The sequence below is a fragment of the Chrysoperla carnea genome, chromosome 1 (genome assembly GCF_905475395.1).
Source record: "Chrysoperla carnea chromosome 1, inChrCarn1.1, whole genome shotgun sequence".
Classification (NCBI taxonomy): domain Eukaryota; kingdom Metazoa; phylum Arthropoda; class Insecta; order Neuroptera; family Chrysopidae; genus Chrysoperla; species Chrysoperla carnea.
Window position 1 is genome coordinate 88,192,669 of NC_058337.1, and position 21,253 is coordinate 88,213,921.

The following is a 21,253-nucleotide window of genomic DNA, read 5'->3' on the forward strand; positions in this document are numbered from 1 at the left end:
AAAGTAACCCAAAATTTTAGATGCTTTTATTAATATATCACTTTTTACAACATCCACCCCTTCCCCTCCCGCTTTCATATTTTTTGAAAATTCAAAATTTTTATGACGTATAAAGGGGTTTTTGGGGTCGCTGGTCTCGAACTTTTGGCCCAAATAAGTACACCCCCTAAAATATTACAATTTTTTTTGATAATCTATTGCAAAATTCGAGATCAGCGACCCCAAAAACCCCTTTATACGTCATAAAAATTTTGAATTTTCAAAAAATATGAAAGCGGGAGGGGAAGGGGTGGATGTTGTAAAAAGTGATATATTAATAAAAGCATCTAAAATTTTGGGTTACTTTAGCATTTTAAACTATTTTGACCTCTTTTTAAAATCTTTTAAGACACATTTATTTCATACACCCCTTCCCCCTTACAGCGCGGGGGTTAAAACTTAAAAATTTTGCTTTAAACCATATAGACCTCTTTTAAAAATAGTTTTCTCATGCCAAAGCAAAAAACACCCCCCAAAGCCAGTCCATACACCCCCCAAACAATTATTTCCAGAAAGTGCTAAATTTTCCGTTTTTCGCAAAAATATGGATCAAGGAGTCATTTTACGGGTAAGCCACTTATTATAAAATCGAAAGATAATAAAAAATGCTACAATTTTAAAAAAAATTTAACCTCGTAGGACAAAATGGCATAAAATGGCAGCCATTTTAAACAATTTCCTAAATTGGAAATTTTGGCCGAACTATTTAACGGATTTCGCTAAAATTTTAACCGAAAGTTGTAAGTAATAAAACCTACTATTGATATTAGTTTCATTAAAATCAATCGAATATTTTTCAAGTTATAGTCAAATGAACTGTTTTACCATATGTATGTATACATATATATATAACTGGGAGGGGAAGGGACGAAACCCCACCAAAAAATTATGAGGAGTAGTTCGTAACATGGACTACAAACCTACCAAATTTGGATATGCACCGATGCCTCCTTTTGCGATTATAAAATAAAAATGATAAAATTTCTGAAAAAAATTTCATTTTTGACGCCATTTTGTTTTTTAAACATGTTGCACCACTCCGGGAAAGTAAAAAATTTCAAAAAATACTTATTTTGATGTGAAAAGAAAAACCCCAAAGTTTCGTTGCTCGAACTTTTAATCCATATAACAGCCTTTTTTTGTTTAGATTTACTCCAGTATATGTGTACTTTTTCTATTTGTGTATATTTTGAAATTTTTTTGTTATATGTTTTTGATTTTGTAATGTTCTATATTGGTAAAAATTATGCCCGGGATTTATGCCAGTTTAATGCCAGATTATATGAATTATATTCCTATCCCAAAAAAAAAAACCGTCGCTATGAAATATAAAAATTTATAGAATGTTTTAATTCATGTGTTATTTCGGTCAAAACGTAAAAAATTTTGTGTGGACAAAAACTGTATGGACGTATCCCAGTTTCAAAATATTTATTGGGAGGGAATGATGCAACTCGAATGAGCTACATCCAAAAAGCAAAGATTTTGAGACATATTGAATATAACCGAAAAGCTTGCAAATTAAGCCTCATTTCTTATCTTACATGCTTGTACGATGCTAACCTTACCTATGTTTGACCTTTGAATGGTGTAGTTCAGAGGTGGTGAACCATTATGTATCAACGTGTCTTTTTGTAATGAAATGTTTAATGAGGCCATAGGCGTACCGCCAAATAATTTAGACTTCATGATTATTGGCTATCATTCGTACTGTGTCCTTTTAAGTTGTTAGCAACGATGTTTTCGCAACCAATTCTACCTTAAGGACGTTTCCTACGCAATATCAAACCAAACCAGCAAAGCTAGGTTGATGTCAATTTTTTGATTATCTGTTACATTTACGACCAGTTTTAAGATAAATTTTTTCATAACCGCTATTTTTAACTTTGCTCGCTGTTAATCACAGACCAAGTAGTGGTAGGTTGGTAGAGATGCTAAGCCGTTAATGCTGACAGTGACAAGTAACAACAACAGTAAGTAAAGTAAGTACTAGTTATCATAGATTAAAGTAATTTTTATACCACAGAGGTATATCTAATATTTATACAAAATTACATTTCGTTTTAATATAATAAGTAAATAAATAAATTAGGAGAAGAGGAAAAACATGATATATTGTAATTTGGGTTTACGACGATTTTTTAGATTAAATAATTTACGATAAAAATAAAAAATAAAAACTTATTGAAAAAACTAAAAAAAAACGAACGTTGATGTCTATATTTCAAAATCGAACTATGTATGTGTCGTCCAAAAAATATTAGCTATAATTATCGATATTTCGATATATCGATACTTTATCAACAAGCCTAGTTTAAATTATGAGGTTATGAATAACAACGTTAAATGAAAAGTCCTTAGAGTGAATCGCAATAAGTGAATTCTTGACCGCTAAAAAAGAGGCAGAAAAAAAACGTTCTTCCCTCTTTGTCTCGCAGCCTGGCAGCGCGTGAACATTTTGAATTATTGTATAAACACATACAAAATTCCTATTATTTGATTTATTTAGAGTTTAATATATCTTATTACTTTTTGTTTTTGTTCACTTTTAATCATGCATACGATATTTATTTACATCATGGTCTATTCGATTATATTTGATGTTTTTAATATGATACATACAACATAAACTAAATATTGACAAATATCTTGTCTAGTATTCTTAATTAAAGAGAATTGAAAAAAAATACACTCGAACCAGGACTCGAACCCTTATTGTTTGTGACAATAATTGAATTCTTTTTTATTTCATCATGGTCGTCCGACACCAAACACTTATTTTGTGATTGCAGATAATCATTTTACAGTGGTTATGCATAACGGAACTGTTTTGTAGAACAACTGATTTGGCAACTCATCTGCGACATATATAGACTAATATTAAGATTCTTTTGAATTTTTTACGATAATCCTAAATTTCACTGCTTTTTATATATTATGTATATGTCAATGAAAAGTACAAGCGTTAGGATAAATGAAACAAGATTACATCCATCTTTTTTTAAATAAATATTTGAAGCTTGAAGATTACAGTAGTACCTGTATATTACAGTATTACCTTACGCTATTCCGATTTATGCACTCATCTCATACAACGCTCGCTGCAAACCAGGCATGGGAAAATGTGACTCAGAGAAGTCCCTCACACTTCTGTAACTAAATAACGAGCAAGACAGCGACAACCTAACCAGTATGAACCAATAATACGAGTAAGAGAGAGAGACAACATTTTTTTCTACCTATTTCATTACTATTAGAGAAACTGAGATAGGTAAAAGAGTCGTATACCCGTCTTGCTTCCTCCTCTATGAGCAATGCGGACTTGGATAAAGAGACACACAATAAAGTTTATGGCACACAATAAAGTTATAACAATGGTAACTTCGACTTAAAATAACTCGCCCCTGCCTGTTGTAAACAATAACACATACATCGACATACGTGAATTCTATTTACGCGGTTATCACTCCCACATATCGAGTACGTTCGAAGTATTACTTGATTTGGAATATCTTACGAAATGTTTATAAATTACTATCTCATTTTGGAATTTTTTTACCAGAAATGTTTTTTTTTTGAATTTTTTGATGAAATTTGCGAATATTTTAAAACACTTGATTTGGATGCGTTTGTTGACATTGTTCCGACTTATTTGTTATATTTTCACACTAACTAATGTATTATTTTCTCACTACCTAGTAATTATGTTTTTTGTAAATTAGGGATTTTGGTATTTCAAATTATTGTATTAATGGAAGTTTTTACTAACTTATGCCAATCAAGTGTGAATAATGCTTCAATGCTAAGTATTCGGTGTACCCATAAAAGAGCCCTTTAGTGTTCAGTTAGAAAAAATGTACACATCAAAGTTTGAATTTTTCCTTAACAGATGGCGTTCATCATTACTGAAGCTTATAGGTTGTCAAGTTAAGTTTTAACTTGATAACATATAAGTGATAGTACAACATTAATTTTCTCCTGCTCTGTGGAAGTTGCCGCTTTCCGCCTCCGTTGAGCAGAAAAATAGTATATACACCATGGAAGCAAAATTAAAGGCAGTCTCAGAAGGTGACAATAAACATGAGATCTGATACATTCTTTACTTTTGCTCCCTAGATTGTGCAATATACTAATTTGTTGGTTGCCAATACTAATTTAATTTTTTATAACTAGAGATATCCAAATTTGTCATTAATTGTTTGTTTTTTTAGTTCTCACTTGACCAATTCTTCTCAAACTCTTTTTGCACGAACCCTATTAATAATAAGAAATCTTTGTACCTGGTTCAAATTATTCTTTAATCTGGTACGGTATCCTTAAATAAAACCCTTTTAACATACTTTTTGCTACTTTTGCATGATGACTATATAACACCAAATAGCAAAACAAAATAATATAATAAAATTACATATATCACATAGAGTGGCGTAATACACTCAACAAAAACATCGTAGTAGCAAAACTTTCTTAGGTTTATGAAACAACAACAATAAAAGTGTCGTTTGTTCGATGGATAGATAGATATATGGATACTATGCCCATCTTTTATGACCGTCAAACACTAAATGGATTTATCCCTTCTAATCTAAGCGAGAGTTGGCCGGTGAAACAGTTTCTAGGGAATTTAAACAACCTTCTATGGAGTAACTCTATTCAAACCATATGAAGGATATAAAATTTGTATCCAAGTAATGGTTTTTGTTTGGTGGCCTGTGTAAAACTGAGCATTATTTGAAAAAACTGTACTTGAAAGATAGTGTTAATTATACCTGAATATAAATTTAGAAGTTATTTTGTAATACTAATAGAGCTATTGAAAAATGTTAACCACATTTTGTGAAGCCTTACTGCTAAAACTAAAGCAAACTGTTTGTACCAATAACGAATCAACCGAGTACATTTTCAAATTTGCCTGAAATTCATTAGGTAGCAGTGTGATAATAGTCCGTCCATCCGTCCCTCTGTCAACACGATAACTCAAAAACGACAAATTATATCAAGCTGAAATTTTTACAGCGTACTCAGGACATAAAAAATGAGGTCGAGTTCGTAAATGGGCAATATAAGACAAATGCGTCTTGGGTCCATAGGACCCCTTTTGTTAACCGTTAGAACCGTTAGAGAGATAGAACAAAATTTTAAATGCAAAAAATGTTATGTTATAAAAAAATAAACAGCTTTTGTTTGAAACATTTTTTCGCGTGAGAGCGTAAATTAGGCGCAACTTATATAGTATTATATGCGATTATCAGTTATGTACGTGTGACATGTATGTATATGTAAGGTGACAGTGTAATCAATACAGTCTATACATGGTATTTTAACAATTAACTCAGTCAATTGTTTGTTTTCTCTTGTTCTATTTTAAATTCTATATCATTCTAGAATACAGAGATATAGACTAAAATAACTAAAAAAAACTTTTTTTAGAGACTCGCCTTTTTCACGGATGAATAAGTATTTTTTCCTTCCCCCTAAATAGGAACCTTTGGCGTAATATGGCAATCTTCCAGATAGCCAACTGCAATGGCACAAGATTATTAGTCAAGAAAAATTTTGGGTTCAAGTGGTAAAAATATTAAGGTTTTTAGTAGTTCAGTTCACTTTTTATACTTTTAAGTTAGCTAATCCTTAGATAATTTAAAGCCCAGATTGATTTAATATGTACACCCTTGTATGATGCATTCACTATCCCGTTATAGATGTTAAGGGTTAGTAAACGATATGGTGATACTATCTTTACAAAATGAAAAGAGTATTTTATGAAATCTGTAGACCGTTGTTGGTTGGCTATACAATTCGTTATGATCCTACTTTTCTAGTACTTCTTATATAACTGCTCAAATCAATTCAATTTTAATTTGATAGCATCGTAAATATTTGCGATTTTTACTCTTTTACCAATAAAATTTGTTCAATGCAGCATAACGGCCAATAGATAGTTGACTGTTATTGTAGGTTTTTGTACGAAGGAAGTTTTAGTATGTGATACATTTTTTCAGTTTAAAAAAAAAAAAGTGTTTGTTGCGCCTTCTTTGTAAAATAACTTTTAACTTGCAAATAATGAAAATAAATATTTTAACACTTATATTTCCTTGTACAAAGTTAAAAAATTGAGTTTTCAATAGGTATAAAATTTTTGACCGGAATCGATAATTTTCAATTTTAACATTAAAAAAAAACATTTATATTATCAATTCATTCTGATTGGTTTTAAGCGCAGTAAGACGTCACGAGGAGTTCACATAATTTCCTCTTGCCAGCAAGCATATATAATTAAAAGCCAGCAAGCATATAATTGAGTAGAAAGGTAAAATAAAGTAAAATATTTCGGTTTCTAGTGGCAGTCATTTTTTCTTAGTCGATTTATTTTTGCTCAGCATTATTTGTCCTTCCCCATAGTCTTACGCCATGAAAAATTATGACAAATTATGAAAATTTGCCCAATTTTTCTGATATATGTACGTTTTATAAGATAAAATATTTTTTGTGGGGATACGCAAACAAACCACAGACGCAAGGCCACTTGAGGCCAATATTTGCCGAGTTATTGCAGTCATACAATTTCAGTTGCTTGATAAAGTGAACAAAAATTGGACCCGATTACGCCATATTTGAACTAGTCGTGACGCCCAGTTGTCCGAATTCATATTCAAATACATGGTATAAAATTATATTTCCAATACTTTGGCGATTAATTTATTTTTTTGAGTTTTACATTTGAAAAAAAAATCAACTCAAAAATTCTTACCGAAAATAAATTATGCCCATGCGCACTGAATAGTCTCCGTCAAGTAACGGCAGTCAAGCTACGGTGGTCACACACATGGGAAGTGGAGGACTACTTTTGATAAACATAGAGGTTAATCCAAAATTTATTTTGGATTAACATTATTTAACTATTGTATTTTCTGGATAGTTTTGCCAAAAAACGTGTTTGGTTTATGATTTCACTTGCTCATTTATTAAATCGTATATCTGATACAAAGATATGTTTTATATTACACTACCGAAGGTGGGTGTTTTACGAAAATAATATATCGTTCTATTCTTGAGTTTACGTACATAGAAACTTTGAACAGAGGAAAAGTTTTCGTTCTCTGTACATTTATATCAAAACGTGAAGTATAAAATGGTTTCGTAGGTTCTCAAGAATATTATCTTGATAACTGTTTTATATATCGTGTTGAAGATAAATTTGAAAGTTATATAACCGCTACCTTCGAAAAGTACGCAACAATAGTTTTGTGAACGTTTATATATACAGTGAAAACCGTGAAAAAACGTTTTGGGAGAGACTTTTTCATAACCTTTTGTTTTTTGTCTTGATTTGATATACTTGATTTGGTACTAGCTGGTTTTGTAACGACCTGGTGATTCTTATTTCTTTTTGTTAACGAAAACAAAAAAAGAACAATTGTTATTCGCTGGGTGAATAACTTGAACAAAATCTTTCAGTTCAACGTCATCTGCAAGAGTGGCGAATTGAAAATGACTTTGTGTGAGCTTGAGAAAATTATAATCGCGAATGAATGTAATTGATAAATTTAATCCAGAATCTAGGAACATCTTAGTATTGTATAGAGATTCTGGACAGGCAAAATCGTTTTGGTTCAGTGAAAGGAATTTTTGGAGACGTTTCTGATAAGAAAGTCCTAAAGTTTCTAAGCAAGTATTTATGATTGCTAAATAACTACCAGTAGACATTCTAGATTATACACACATGGTAAAGGCAGAATACCAAATTTCTTAAAAGGCTTTACAGAATACGTCCTATTTTACATTGGCTATCAGCCTTACAATCCTTTTTTGCATTATAAATACGTCCTGGGCGCAATCTGAGCCACCCCAAAAAATGATGCTGTATTTAATTCTTGAGAAAACAAAAGCATAAAATATCATCATCAACGACTCATGTCGTAGGGAAGATTTTAAATTTCTAATTGCATAGCATGACGCTTTTAACTTATTTCTAATATTTAGCATTTTCTAATCTAAGTGAAGCCAATTTTGGATTTGGAAGATCAAGAACGATACTCGTTAAAAATGAATCAGCATTGTTTATAATAGTGAATGGAATGAGAAAGATGGAAGGGAGCTATATAACTACAAATGCAGCGTTTACAGTGGAGTTATGTAACAATCGCTATACTGCTATACTTTAAAGCGCAGCATTTGTGTTAATGTAGATCGTTTGCAATTTGCATTTTCGGGTTCATTTCGATATGCCGAACAAAAGAATATGATATCATTTATAAACATGTTTCACTGTAATGTATATATTTGATATATAATAAAGTATTGTGATATATTTTGCTACTAATATATTATTCTTCTTAACAGTTTTTACGTATTCAACCGCACACCACACTACTTATATCGATAAAATTTTATAAAAAGAAGAAAATTCTTCATGGATTGTAAATGAGTTTTCGTTTTTAGTTTTGTTAATGTTTGGAAGTGATGAATTACTAACCATAATTCAATATATTCTACATGTAAAAGATAAATACAATAATTCATTTATGTATACCCGATAATCTTTTTCGAATTTATAATGTGATGGTGAAAGAATAATAACTCATGAAGTCATATTGGTTGGATTTGTTGAAACTGTATATATTTAGTTTTAACAAATCCAAAGGATTTCATGAGTTTTTATTCTTTCACCATCACATTATAAATTCGAAAAATATTATCAGCGAAACTCGAAATCCCAATGCGTTTTTAACTGTATATATTTAGTTAAAAACGCATTGGGATTTCGAGAAAATGTTTCTAACAAAGCTTGTGTAATATTTTTATGAGACTTTTTTTTTATTTAAACTTTCTATAATAGTTTTCGAAAAATTTTGCTCAAGACAAAGAAAATTATTCGAAAGGTGTTAGAGATTCATCAAAATAAGGACAGAAATATTTTTCATAAAAATTTTGATTGCAATTTCGAAAGGGGTTGTTTTCGGTGTTAATATTTGTATACATGCTATATATTCAAGATAAGTAATTGATATATGCTTTGTGCCGAAAATCGGGCAAATTTTTGGAGAGGAAACTAGTTTTTTAATCAAAAATTGATTCAAAAGTGGCAAGATTTAATGATAAATTGTACAAAATTTGCACAGATTTTGTTAAATTGCACAAATTGCACAATGATTTGAGTCGATGGGTCAAGTAAATTTTTTAGACTCGTGGAAATCATTTTGAAAAACCGCATTTCGAGTAAACACGTTAAAAGTTTTTTTTATGTATATTTCAAATATACTTATTTCTCATTAATCAGCCATACACAGTTCATATTATTAGCCAAATTATTCTTCATAAGCTTGCTCCTGATCCACAAGGTACAGGAAGCAATTTTGTTTTATAATTTTTGGAGTGATTCTAAATATTAAATAATAAACAAAATTTCATAAAAAATCAAACTTTTTATAAGTGAAAACATTCCTTAATAGTCTTGGTCTTGCAAGTCTTCTACGGTCTAGTATATGTGTAAGAGTAAGATCAAGGTAAAAAATCAAATATACAGACAGATGTAGTTAATTATAGAAATATCAAGATTAATGTGTAAGACAAAGAGCAAAGTACAAGTCTAAATGTGTAAGGTAAAGATAGCCAAATCAGTCTTGTTTTTTAGTGTATATCGATCTCTCGGATATCAAGCTAAAGTACAAGATACATAGAGATATTTACTAAAAGAAATTTCAACTCACTTTTGAAAACTTCTTGAATAGAATGTTCGCTATCGATAATAAAATTACAATGATATTTTAGAGACGCAATAAGTTTTTGAAGCGAAAAGATAGCGTTATAAGATAGCGTAAAAGTGTAAAAATATTAACGCAAGAATTTATGCGCAGTAGGTACCAAAATTTGGCATATCTGGGTTTTAGTGTACAGAATTTCTCATTTTAATTTCTCCAATTACATATTAATTTCTTCATTGAAGCGTTTTTGGTAAAAGTGACCTATGTAAAACTTGTTCTATTCGGAAGGGGGCATTGCATCCAGGCCTCGAATTTAAATTGTCTGTTAAAGTGCCCGACAAATCAATTCATGTTCATAAATAAATAATAAGAACCAGAAGAAATGTCTAAAATAGAACATTTTTTTTTTATAAAATAACAAACAACTTTTATCAATTTTTTTCGTAAACCGAATCAATTCGGCAGATTTGGTGAGATTGACTCCTCCGAATTGAGCAACTTTAGGTTATTTTTTAAAACACATTTCCATTGAAGGAATACTCGCCGAGAGAAATTCAAACTGAGCACCCTTTATATGGTACGGGGTACTAATTAAAAATATTGTTTACGACCTTTTGGCAAACAAAACGCGACAAATATATAAATTTTTATTTTGTTTTAAAACTGCTGATATTGTGTTATTTTGAATATAAAAAGAATGGTAAGAAAGTTTATAGTTACAAAAATAAGGAAGGACTCAATTCTTTTGAAATGTTACTTTCTTTTGTATGAGATATATTATGTGTTTGTGTGTTCGTTCAACGGTTCCACGTACATACCAAGTCAGTCGGCGTCGTGACGAGCAAGCAAGTTTAAGAAAACTAGTTCATACATGTACTGAATAAAATAAAATAATGTATGAAAAGAAGGGAGAATTGTAATATTAGCAATACTACTCACCAATACAACAGTCAGTCAGTCACTCAACTTCTGACTGGGATTCGAAATGAACACATTTTTATCTGTTTCGTGCTTTGGCTGATAAGTAGGCGATATAAACAGCAATTTACTACTGCAAAACTCTTCTTCGTATTCGTTTTGTATTCTATATATTTTTTCCATTTCGTTCGGTCATTCAGTAAAGTCGACCATTTACACAGATTGTGACAGATACCAAATATGCAACTTTTATTTTTGTGCACTACAAGTGAATTCGTATATGAGTCAAAAAACGACCTTTTACGGGGGTATATAGCGCCGATGGCAAGTATTTAGGTTGCGCTTTATATAAATCGGGATGGGCTGTAACGATTTTGATGAAAATTCCTATACTGAAAGTATTTAACATAAGAATAAGATCGGATCAAATATAAAAATTCCAATAAGATCGGATCAAATTTGTTTGTGTTATCAAGGAAATCGAATTTTTGAACTTTATGACCAAAATTTGTGATCAAAATTAACCTACCTCTATTAGATTTCAAAAATGTGGAGGCATAGTTCCGGAATTAAGCACATAAGTGATAGGTAGCGAAAAACTGACATTACAGCTGAAAAGAATGATCTAAAATTAAGGGGTTTCAAAAAAATTTCATTAAGTTCGAATCAAATTTGCTTGTGTTATCAAAAAAAATCGAATTTTTGAACTTTATGACGTCATCAAAATCAAAAAAATTTAATTTTGCTTTACTACATCCAAATTTTATCCAATTTTGATAAATCAAATATATAATCCTATAAGATTTGGGCCATACTCTTCAAATTTATGATCAGAAATAACCTAGTTCTATTAGATTTTAAGAATGTGGAGGCCTGGTCCCGGAGTTAAGCACTTAAGTGATAGCTATTGAAAAACTGACATTACAGCTGAAAAGAATGACCTAAATTTAGTTGGTTTAAAATAAATTCTATTAAGATCGAATCAAATTTGCTTGTGTTAACAAAAAAAATCGTATTTTTGAACTTTATGACGTCCTTAAAATCCAAAAAATTTAATTTTGCTTTATCCAATTTTGATACACCAAGTATGTAATTCTACTAAATTGGGGTCATACTTTCTAAATTTGTGATCAAAATTAACCTAGCTCTCAGGTTACAAGAATGTGGAGTCCTGGTCCCGGAATTAAGCACATTAGTTATAGCTAGCGAAAATCTGACATCACAGCTGAAAAGAATGACTGAAAATTAGTGGGTTTCAAAAAATCTTCCAATAAGATCTGGTCAAATTTGCCTGTGTTATCAAAAAAATAGAATTTTTGAACTTTATGGCGTCATCAGATTTCAAAAAATTGAAGGTCAGATTATGATATTTATAATATTGTAAATTAATGAGCGCTTTTTTCATGATTCTTTACTAACTTTTTGATTAACGTAAAAAACATACTTTTTGTTTTGCGATGCATATATATTTCAATTTCAATTAAAATTTTTGAAAAAATTTGTCAAAAAAATGATAGTTCTCAAAGTATCCTTTCCATCTCATCTGATCAGTAAGAATCAGTTGAAATAACAGGATACACTTTTACAATTTTAAATTAGTACAAACTCTCAGAAAAATTTTTGAGGCAAAAGTAAGTATCTCTCTATTTGATTTAAAAATTAAAAACGAAATATGGTGGAAACGCAATTAAATTTTATAATATATAATTTTTATTATGTACTATATATTCGTTTGCGCTTCCACCATTCTTATTAAAGTGTGAGGAAGAAAAAATTTCGCAAGAAGAATTCGTAATACACGGATGGAAATCGCATGGAATATATTTTCATAAAACTAAAATTTTATTAAACTCTATCTAAAAGCTGATAGCCTGACTGAGGCTCCTTGTACTACCCCACTTACCTGCTGAAAAATTATGATGTAAGTTTCTAAAACATGGTGTGTGTATGGTCTGCTTACTGACGTAATACAGTAAATATAAATTTTTTCTATTGTAAATACGACATAAAACGATCGAAGCTTAATTAATTTCTATTAAAGAAAACTATAAAGATAATTATCCTATGGAAATGCAATGCCATCTAGTTATTTTTTTATTGTATCTTTCTATTTTTTTATATCACTTTTGTAATAAAATTTGTTTTCCAACTGATGATTATATCACCCTGTTATATACAGCTCAATGAACAAAAAACTTTGTCTTTTAAAAAGAAAATGTAGTAAAGCCTCTTTATAAGCAGTAGTAAAACGTTAAAGATGTTACCTAAATTGCAAATTGTATGAGTAATTTTATTTAAACGACTCTTTTTTTCGGACAAATTTTGTAAAATTACTATGAAAACTTTATATTAGAACGTCAACAAATTACCGCAGTTAATCAAAATTTTCCCAAAATTGAATTTAAAAAAAATTATTTTTTTAATTAATTAATTAATTTTTTTATTTCAAATTTTGGCTTCTATTCTTTGCAAGTGACTTTCTCCCTAGTTACACTAGGTGGTCTCTAAAAACTATTTTAAAGCCTTAGAAGGATTTTGTTTTTGATGTCAGCGATAAAAAAATTCAAAACTAAAATAAATTAGGTACATTTTGTTTGTATTTTTGTATAATTTGGAGCGAGATAGCTATTAATTCAAAGTCAACGTAGATTAGATCTTTGTTTGAAGAAATTCCAACAATTGTTGTGCGATATAAAAGTACATGAATATCGATTAGGTTTAATTGAAGAATTATGTCTAATGGAAATAAATTTAGTGGAAGTTTTTGATGAAAATTAAAAATTTTAATATATAAAAATCTCGTGAAATGTTGTTTGTGGTCGAAGTCCTCCAAAACGACTCGATCGATTTTAATGAAATTTCTTTTGTAAATTTGGTAGGTATGAGAATAGGTCGTATGTAGTTTTCATCTTTCTACCCACATTCCTCAAAAAAGGGTTGGCCTATAGAATGCTTACATTGTCTGCAAATAAAATGGGCTATATTTAATTTTCTAAAAAAATAGGGTTCAGAACCAAAAAACTAAAACCCATCAAATTTTTTAACAAAAGGGGATACAATTACAAATCATCAAAAATGATAATTAACGAAACTGTATCTCAATAATGACATATCGAATTCAACTTTTTTTCTTAAAATTTTTGCCTCTCTAAATTGCTCTTCTAATACGATAATTTTATCAATAAAGAGTCTAAAAATTTTTATTACGTAGGTATCTGTATCCGACATTTTAGATACTTATGCCTAGACACTTTGTTTTAACGTTTAAAATGAAATGACGGTATATTCATGGGATTACGCAAATACAATTTGGAAATTTGGATGTACAATAAAAGGACTGGACCTAAATATTAGAGTAAATTTTATGGATACTTTGTATCCAAATACTATTTATTAAGAATATCTTGTAAAGATTGTCTGTATCTACATACAATACAAAATACATTTGCAGATTTGTTTTCGAAAATCAATCTGCAGTTTTTAGTCTAGTGTTTTTATATCGTTTAACTTTTACGTTTATTGAAAAAAATAAAACATTAGTATCTATTGCAAGGTCAAAGGTCATGTAATTTGTAACAAATTGTATATAACATCATTATTTATATGATTTTTTTCGTTTACGTAGTAAATAGTTATTTAATTCAGCTGTTACGTACATTAAATATTAAATCACTTCCTATGTGTTCCGTTTTAATTATTTATATAAATATAGCGTGTTTTATTCTTATAATAAATTTTATTTTATATCTAATTAACTTACAGCAATAAAATTAAATCATCATTTTGTAAACATGTGTTCTTACTGCTGTAGGAATTTTACAAAAATAACCGTTAGAAAATGTTATACGGTGGTACTGGAAAAGATTAATCACATTTTCTAGTCTTGCAATTGCAAAATTACGAGGCCTATATGATTGTTCCAATAGTTTTTTATATGTACCTATTATGAAATTGCTTATGTATTATGGAAGCAGCGATGCTAGATTTTTACTCGAGCAAATTCGGATTTTGAAACTTTATAAATAAAAAAGAGAACGTTTAATCGGTTTTCAGAAAACTGTTCCAGGACAAATACTGCAGTAAGCAGTGCTTTTGCCGAACTTGAAAATATGCTTTTTCGATTGCTTATTAGTACAAACAGGAACGCTTTATAATTATGTAATTGAAATGCTCAAAATTTGGCTAATCTTTTGTAGTAATTCTGTCTTTATAGAAACAAAAAAAAAGTAAGTCGGATTCGGCTGGTTTTGGGCTATGAAATTTAAAAAAATGTAAGATTTTTTGATAGAAAATAATATGTAAAAACTAATGTGCATCATAGCTGAGCATAGTAAGCGTAAATTTGAATTGTTGCCTGTAAGGTGAAATATCAAATTCCACTTTTAACTGGCCTCCATTAAGTGAAGTATATCAGTTCAGTATGTTCTTACAATGATTTTGTTTCACCTCTTGAGCGTTTATCTTAGAGGAAGGTATATGATAGACTCTCCAAATTGTTGCGAGGTTACTTCTTTCAAGGGAGGTATCCAAAAAAGGCAGAATTTTTTTAATTTTTGGATGGAAATTTAAAAAAAATGGAAATGTTAAACTTTTATATATTTTAAAGTTTCAATATACTAACTTTTTTTGTACTATATTAATAAAAAATGAGAGAAAACTGTAAAAAAGTCAATAATTTAAGAATATTAAATATGAGTATTTTTTGTAATACCCGTTTGGAAAGTTTTATTTTCGGGTGAGGTACAGCGATATCAATTTGTAATCACATTAACTTTTCAAAATGAGGATAAATTATGAATAAACTCGCGTCCACTAATTCTTCGTTAAAGTACGAACTCGTATAATCAATCCATTTACTACTGGAGTAAATCTAAGCAAAAAAAAGGCTGTTATATGGATTAAAAGTTCGAGCAGCGAAACTTTGGGGTTTTTCTTTTCACATCAAAATAAGTATTTTTTGAAATTTTTTATTTTCCCGGAGTGGTGCAACATGTTTAAAAAACAAAATGGCGTCAAAAATGGAATTTTTTTCAGAAATTTTATAATTTTTATTTTATATTCGCAAAAGGGGACATCGGTGGATATCCAAATTTGGTAGGTTTGTAGTCAATGTTAAGAACTAGTCCTCATATTTTTTTGGGGGGGTTTCGTCCCTTCCCCTCCCAGTTATATACATATGGTAAAACAGTTCATTTGACTGTAACTTGAAAAATATTTGATTGATTTTAATGAAACTAATAACAATAGTAGGTTTCATTACTTACAACTTTCGGTTAAAATTTTAGCGAAATCCGTTACATAGTTCGGCCAAAATTTCCAATTTAGTAAATTGTTTAAAATGGCTGCCATTTTATGCCATTTTGTCCTACGAGGTTAAATTTTTTTTTAAATTGTAGCTTTTTTTATAATCTTTCGATTTTATAATTTTCGCTGCTCGAACTTTTAATCCATACACAAGGCGTAATTTCACTCTACTATACCTAGTAGCTCTTGTGTAGAGGTTAAATGTGTACTCATTTTAAAGCATTGGAAGCATTAGCTTCAATATTTTTTTACAAATTAAAACTCACCAGAATAACCATAATTTGTACACGAGTTACACAAACAGAAATTATTTTTCATTTTATAACAATTTTTTAATTTTTTACCAAATTTATTTTGTAATAGAATCTTCTGTATTTTGTATTATGATACAGAGTATCGCTTCTATTCATTTTAAAAACAAAAATGTAATTATCACACTTAATTCACTCTGATAAAATAATTAATGCAAATTACTTAAAAATACAATTTGTATATGATGTTAAAATTTATTCCATATTACATTCTATTAAGAATTTTTAATGAAATTTTATATATTAAATTCAATTACGGTTTTTATAAAAAATATTATTATCTCATTATGTCTATAATGCTACCAGCTAAAAAAAATAAAATTAACGGAAGGTATCTGTAACGGAAGTTACTACTTCATTTAATGTAAAATATTTAAATAAGTTTTTGTTAAAAGGATAAGTGATGATATTAGTATTTTAATACTATTTGAGTGAAGTCTATGATGTGAAAAAAATAATATACTTTTTCGAGACGATATTATATGAGCCGTTGTTGTCGAGAATCGAAGACTTTGCTCACTTAACTTAAAGGAACAACAAAGCTTATAATATTCCTATTATAATGCAATAAAATTCTATTATAATGCACTAATCATAACTTATATTTTGTGCATTCTCGATTTTATTTACAAGGATAGATATAAAGCTATGTTTGATATTTGACTTACAAAGATCAATTATAATCGAAATAAAAATTTGAATTCTAATCACGAAACATGAAAAGTTATAAACATTTAAAAAATGAAATATTGGTTTAAAAAAGTTTGACAAAAATGAAAAATTAAAAATGGTCGACATCGAATCGATGTTTTAGTAGGCAACTTTATATTATTTTTGAGAACGTCAACGTTTGAAAATATACTTTTAAATACTATATTAGTTTATTTTTATGCAGAAGGTTGAAGATGACTGTAAAAGACGCTTAGAATGAGATAATAAAGATAAAACTATATCAAATCATCTTAAATTTAGAAATAATGTAATGTCTTCTATCAAAACAAAGATTATTTTATTTTTAATGCTAATAAACATCGTAGTACAGTTAACCTGGGTAACATAGAGCGAACTACTACTAGCATACTGAATACGTTTTTAAAACAGAAATAATTTACAAGTAAAATTGCTTATATAATTTCTGCGCAGTAAATAAATATAAACGAATGAAAATAGTTTTTTTTAAGTTGACATATACTCGAAACTCGAAGTATAACTTTTATCGATAAAAATTCTTCAAGCAAAAAATGTTGGATGTGTAGGCGCACATCTTACGTAGACATTACAATTGACCTAGCATTTCAAGCTCAGTGAAAAGCTCACTGTATTCCATAATTTGTAATCGATAGATAAACACATTAAATGAGAAAGTTGTTGTTGTTATTGAAGTAACATTTTTTGATCGTATCTTTTTTTCCGCAAACTGGACAGATTAAACAAAAACGGACTGACAAGTTTTACCCAAAATTGTTTGTTTTTCTTTTTTTTTGTATCAAAATTGTTATTCCGTACAATTGTTACTCCGAAATGTAGGGGAACTCTTCGAAAAAATTTTCCAACAAATCCAATAAAAGTGTTTCGTTTTTCCATAAAGACAATTTTGTTCAAATTGAATGAACAAACGCACAAAAAGCTCGATTTTTGTTATTAATTACTGGCAAAAATGTTTCATACAAAAAATATTTGCGTATTTATAAAGAACAACTTTCTAATTTAAAGCGTTCATCTTATATTTGTCAGTAGTTATTATTGAGATTGAGGTTTTAAATTGAACCTAAAAACTTATTCGATGCCGGTGTAAGATGGTAAGATGTGTGCCTCTATATTGAGTTTTAAGCGTACTTAAAAAAGCACTCTATATGTAAAGCACCCCTTGCAAGCAAAATAAATACATAAACTCTTAAGCATATTAGCAAAAGATTTACCTACAAAAAAAAATTGGACTTAGTGACCTAATCCAAACTTCTTCCAAGTTGAAATTGTTCAACGAAACGGGTGATATTATTTATAAATGTTGCAAAGCTAGATTTACTGCACTATAATGAGAAACAGTAATATCATTAAATTGAATAAATTTTATGTTAACGAAGCTAAAAAAGTATAATGACGAATATTGTTGTTTATGATATTTTCTGAGCACACTTGTTAACATCCCAACAACCTTAATAAATAAAAACACATTAATGTTAATAAAAAACGAAAATTATTTATAACCAAATGTCCGTTTCAATAAGTGTTGCTGTGTGTAAAACATTGCTGTTGAAAAAAATAGCAAACCAGTGGCTGTAAAATAAACGACACGAGTACTACAATTTTTTTTTTGTATCTTTCCGGATAATATTGTTTCGCTTATGTACAGGCTGTTCCAGATAAGATAATAATTTTGTAATTATAATTAGTTATTGTATGGCATAGTGGCGAACTTTTGGGTTGTAAATGATATTTGGATCGCAACTACCTACAAGGCAAACTCAGCCACAATACCGAAAGGAATTTATTTGGGATTTTTTCAATTATTCGTAATTTACATTTATTTAAAAAAATAATATTATACAAATATCATGAATTTTGTGTGGAAATTCACATTATCTCCAATGTTTTAAAAAGGCAAAAACATTTCATTGATTTTTTACGCATATAATATGACTCATAAATCTTTTGTAGTAATACAACGTAATTGCTAAATGACCCGTACGCTCCCCCAAGTAAGCATTCAGTTTACTCCAAGTAAGCATTCAAATTTTCGCACCCCCAAGTAAGCATTCAGTTTACAAAATGTTAGCGAGACTACCGACAGCTGTCTGTATATTATATTTTTAATAAAATTGTCTACTGTTCATATTCTGACAGTTGTCGGTAGTCTCGCTACCATTTTTTAAACTAAGCATTCAGCAATTACTTGGGGGTGCGAAAATTTGAATGCTTGCTACAAACTGAACAAAAGTTTGTTTTAATAACCAATTGGGTGCGGCATTTTTTATACCGTGGGTGTATTTTTCATTGTTAGCCAACCAGTACGATAAGCTTTAAATGAGGCGTTAGTCATGGACTTTGATAAAGGATTAAGGAAAACTTCGCGGACCCACAGAAAAATAGGTTAGAGAAATAATATATCAGATAAAGTGAAATACCCTATTATTTGAATCAAGAATATTAAAAATTTGCCTATTATTATGATGGTACTTAGCAAATTGCCGAAGGAAGAAATGGAGGTATTGCTTTTGTACTGAAGGTAGAATTTTGAAAAAATTTCTTCAAGTGTTCATCGATCTTATGTAATTAATGCCAAAAATGACCATCGTTAAAATTTTACATATATACTTCAATAAATTTATGACGAAATAACAAATTTGTCAATATTGAAGTTAAAGGGTGGGGTTCAACCAATACAATTTTAATTTTTGGTTCGAGCATATATAGCCCGTTAATAAGTATACGATTGACTATATTTTATACTACCATAGATACTAAAACTATTTGGCTTGAAATAGCGGCATTAACTAACTTCCTTTTTGACAACGATAATAAATTCGTTTATGACATCACCAATTTTAGTGCACAGGTACCTATGTCATAAATGCAGTTCTAATGGGGAATCGAGTATTTTTATATGTTACCTTTTGACAAAGTGCACAATATAGGTAAACACTTTGCGTGGGTTCTACAAATTCCATCCAATTAGCCTTTTTCCTCTGAAGATTAAAAAGATCCTCTAGATGGCAGGATATATTTGTACCCCTCCCCCTATTGTTGCCATCTAGTGGATCTTTTTTTAATCTTCTGAGTAAAAAGGCTAATTAAAGCATTATATCTTTTAAATAATACTAATAAAATTTTTTATCTAACTACATAAGACAAATTATAAACATAATCATATTATCATAAAATCCGGACATACAATAATTAATAATTCCAGGCCTTTTTCCTCTGTAGATTAAAAAAGATCCGCTAGATGGCAACACTAGCGAGGGAACAAATATATACTGCCATCTAGAGGATCTTTTTTTAATCTTCAGAGGAAAAAGGCTAATAATCTGAGAATAATAGAATAATTTGTTTCCAGATCCAACGCAATACAAAAATGGCGGATTTTTTACTACCATATTGTAGTTTCCAAGGTTGCTTTGCTTACTTTTTTATAACCTCATCTACAATTTTTTTTACGTTAAAGAATATAACGTATGAACAGACGTAAGCCAGGTTTCTTGATTTGTACAAGAAGAAAGTAGTACAATTTTTAAAAGGTGCTGAGAAATTTTTTGGTCAAACGACATTGTGCAAAGAAAGCTTACTTTGCACAATTCCGTCATGCATCTTCGTAGTTTGATAGTAAATATAATAGCTTTTATTATGCTCGAAAGTCGATTTTTTGATTTTCTGTGAATAATATAGGTATTTTTGTTATAGCACTAAACGCTTACCACATGCTGATTTCTCTTCTCACAATTAATATTCTCATTTTTTGATACGCCCTGTGTATTGTTTGTTATATTCCTAATATAATTTATGTTTCGTTGTTATTATTATTTTGTGTTTGTGTGTGTTGCAGGATTCGGAGGGTGACACACCATTACATGATGCTATATCCAGGAAGAGGGATGACATGTTATATCTCCTGTTGAACCATTCTGCGGATATCACACTCACAAACAACAATGGTTTCAATGCTTTACATCATGCTGCGTTACGCGGAAATCTCTGGTAAGTAATTGTGATCATTATTTTCTTTTAAATATGATTATTGCTTTAAAATATCATCCTAGCTTTGGGTGGTATGGTGTGTAGATATTTGTTTTTATTTTTGCTATAATTTTTCGCGTTAAATTGTTTCATTGAAATTTAAAAAAAATTTTTTTGGTTATTGCTTTTGTATGCGAATGTTTTGAAACATTTACAAAAAGTTTTGTAATTGTTTATCGAATCATGCTATAAATTTTTTAACTTGGTTTGTTTTATAACAGTTAGTATTTTTTCCGGCGTAAA

General features: G+C 29.5%; 1 protein-coding gene across 1 annotated transcript in view; it reads left to right on the forward strand.

Moving 5' to 3' along the window:
* LOC123306043 (E3 ubiquitin-protein ligase MIB1) overlaps positions 1-21,253 on the forward strand; it is a 768,237-nt gene that overhangs the window by 30,862 nt on the left and 716,122 nt on the right. Inside the window, exon 4 of the mRNA XM_044887910.1 lies at positions 20,820-20,971. Within this exon, the coding sequence (XP_044743845.1) occupies positions 20,820-20,971 (152 nt within the window). The remainder of the gene's footprint in view (positions 1-20,819; positions 20,972-21,253) is intronic.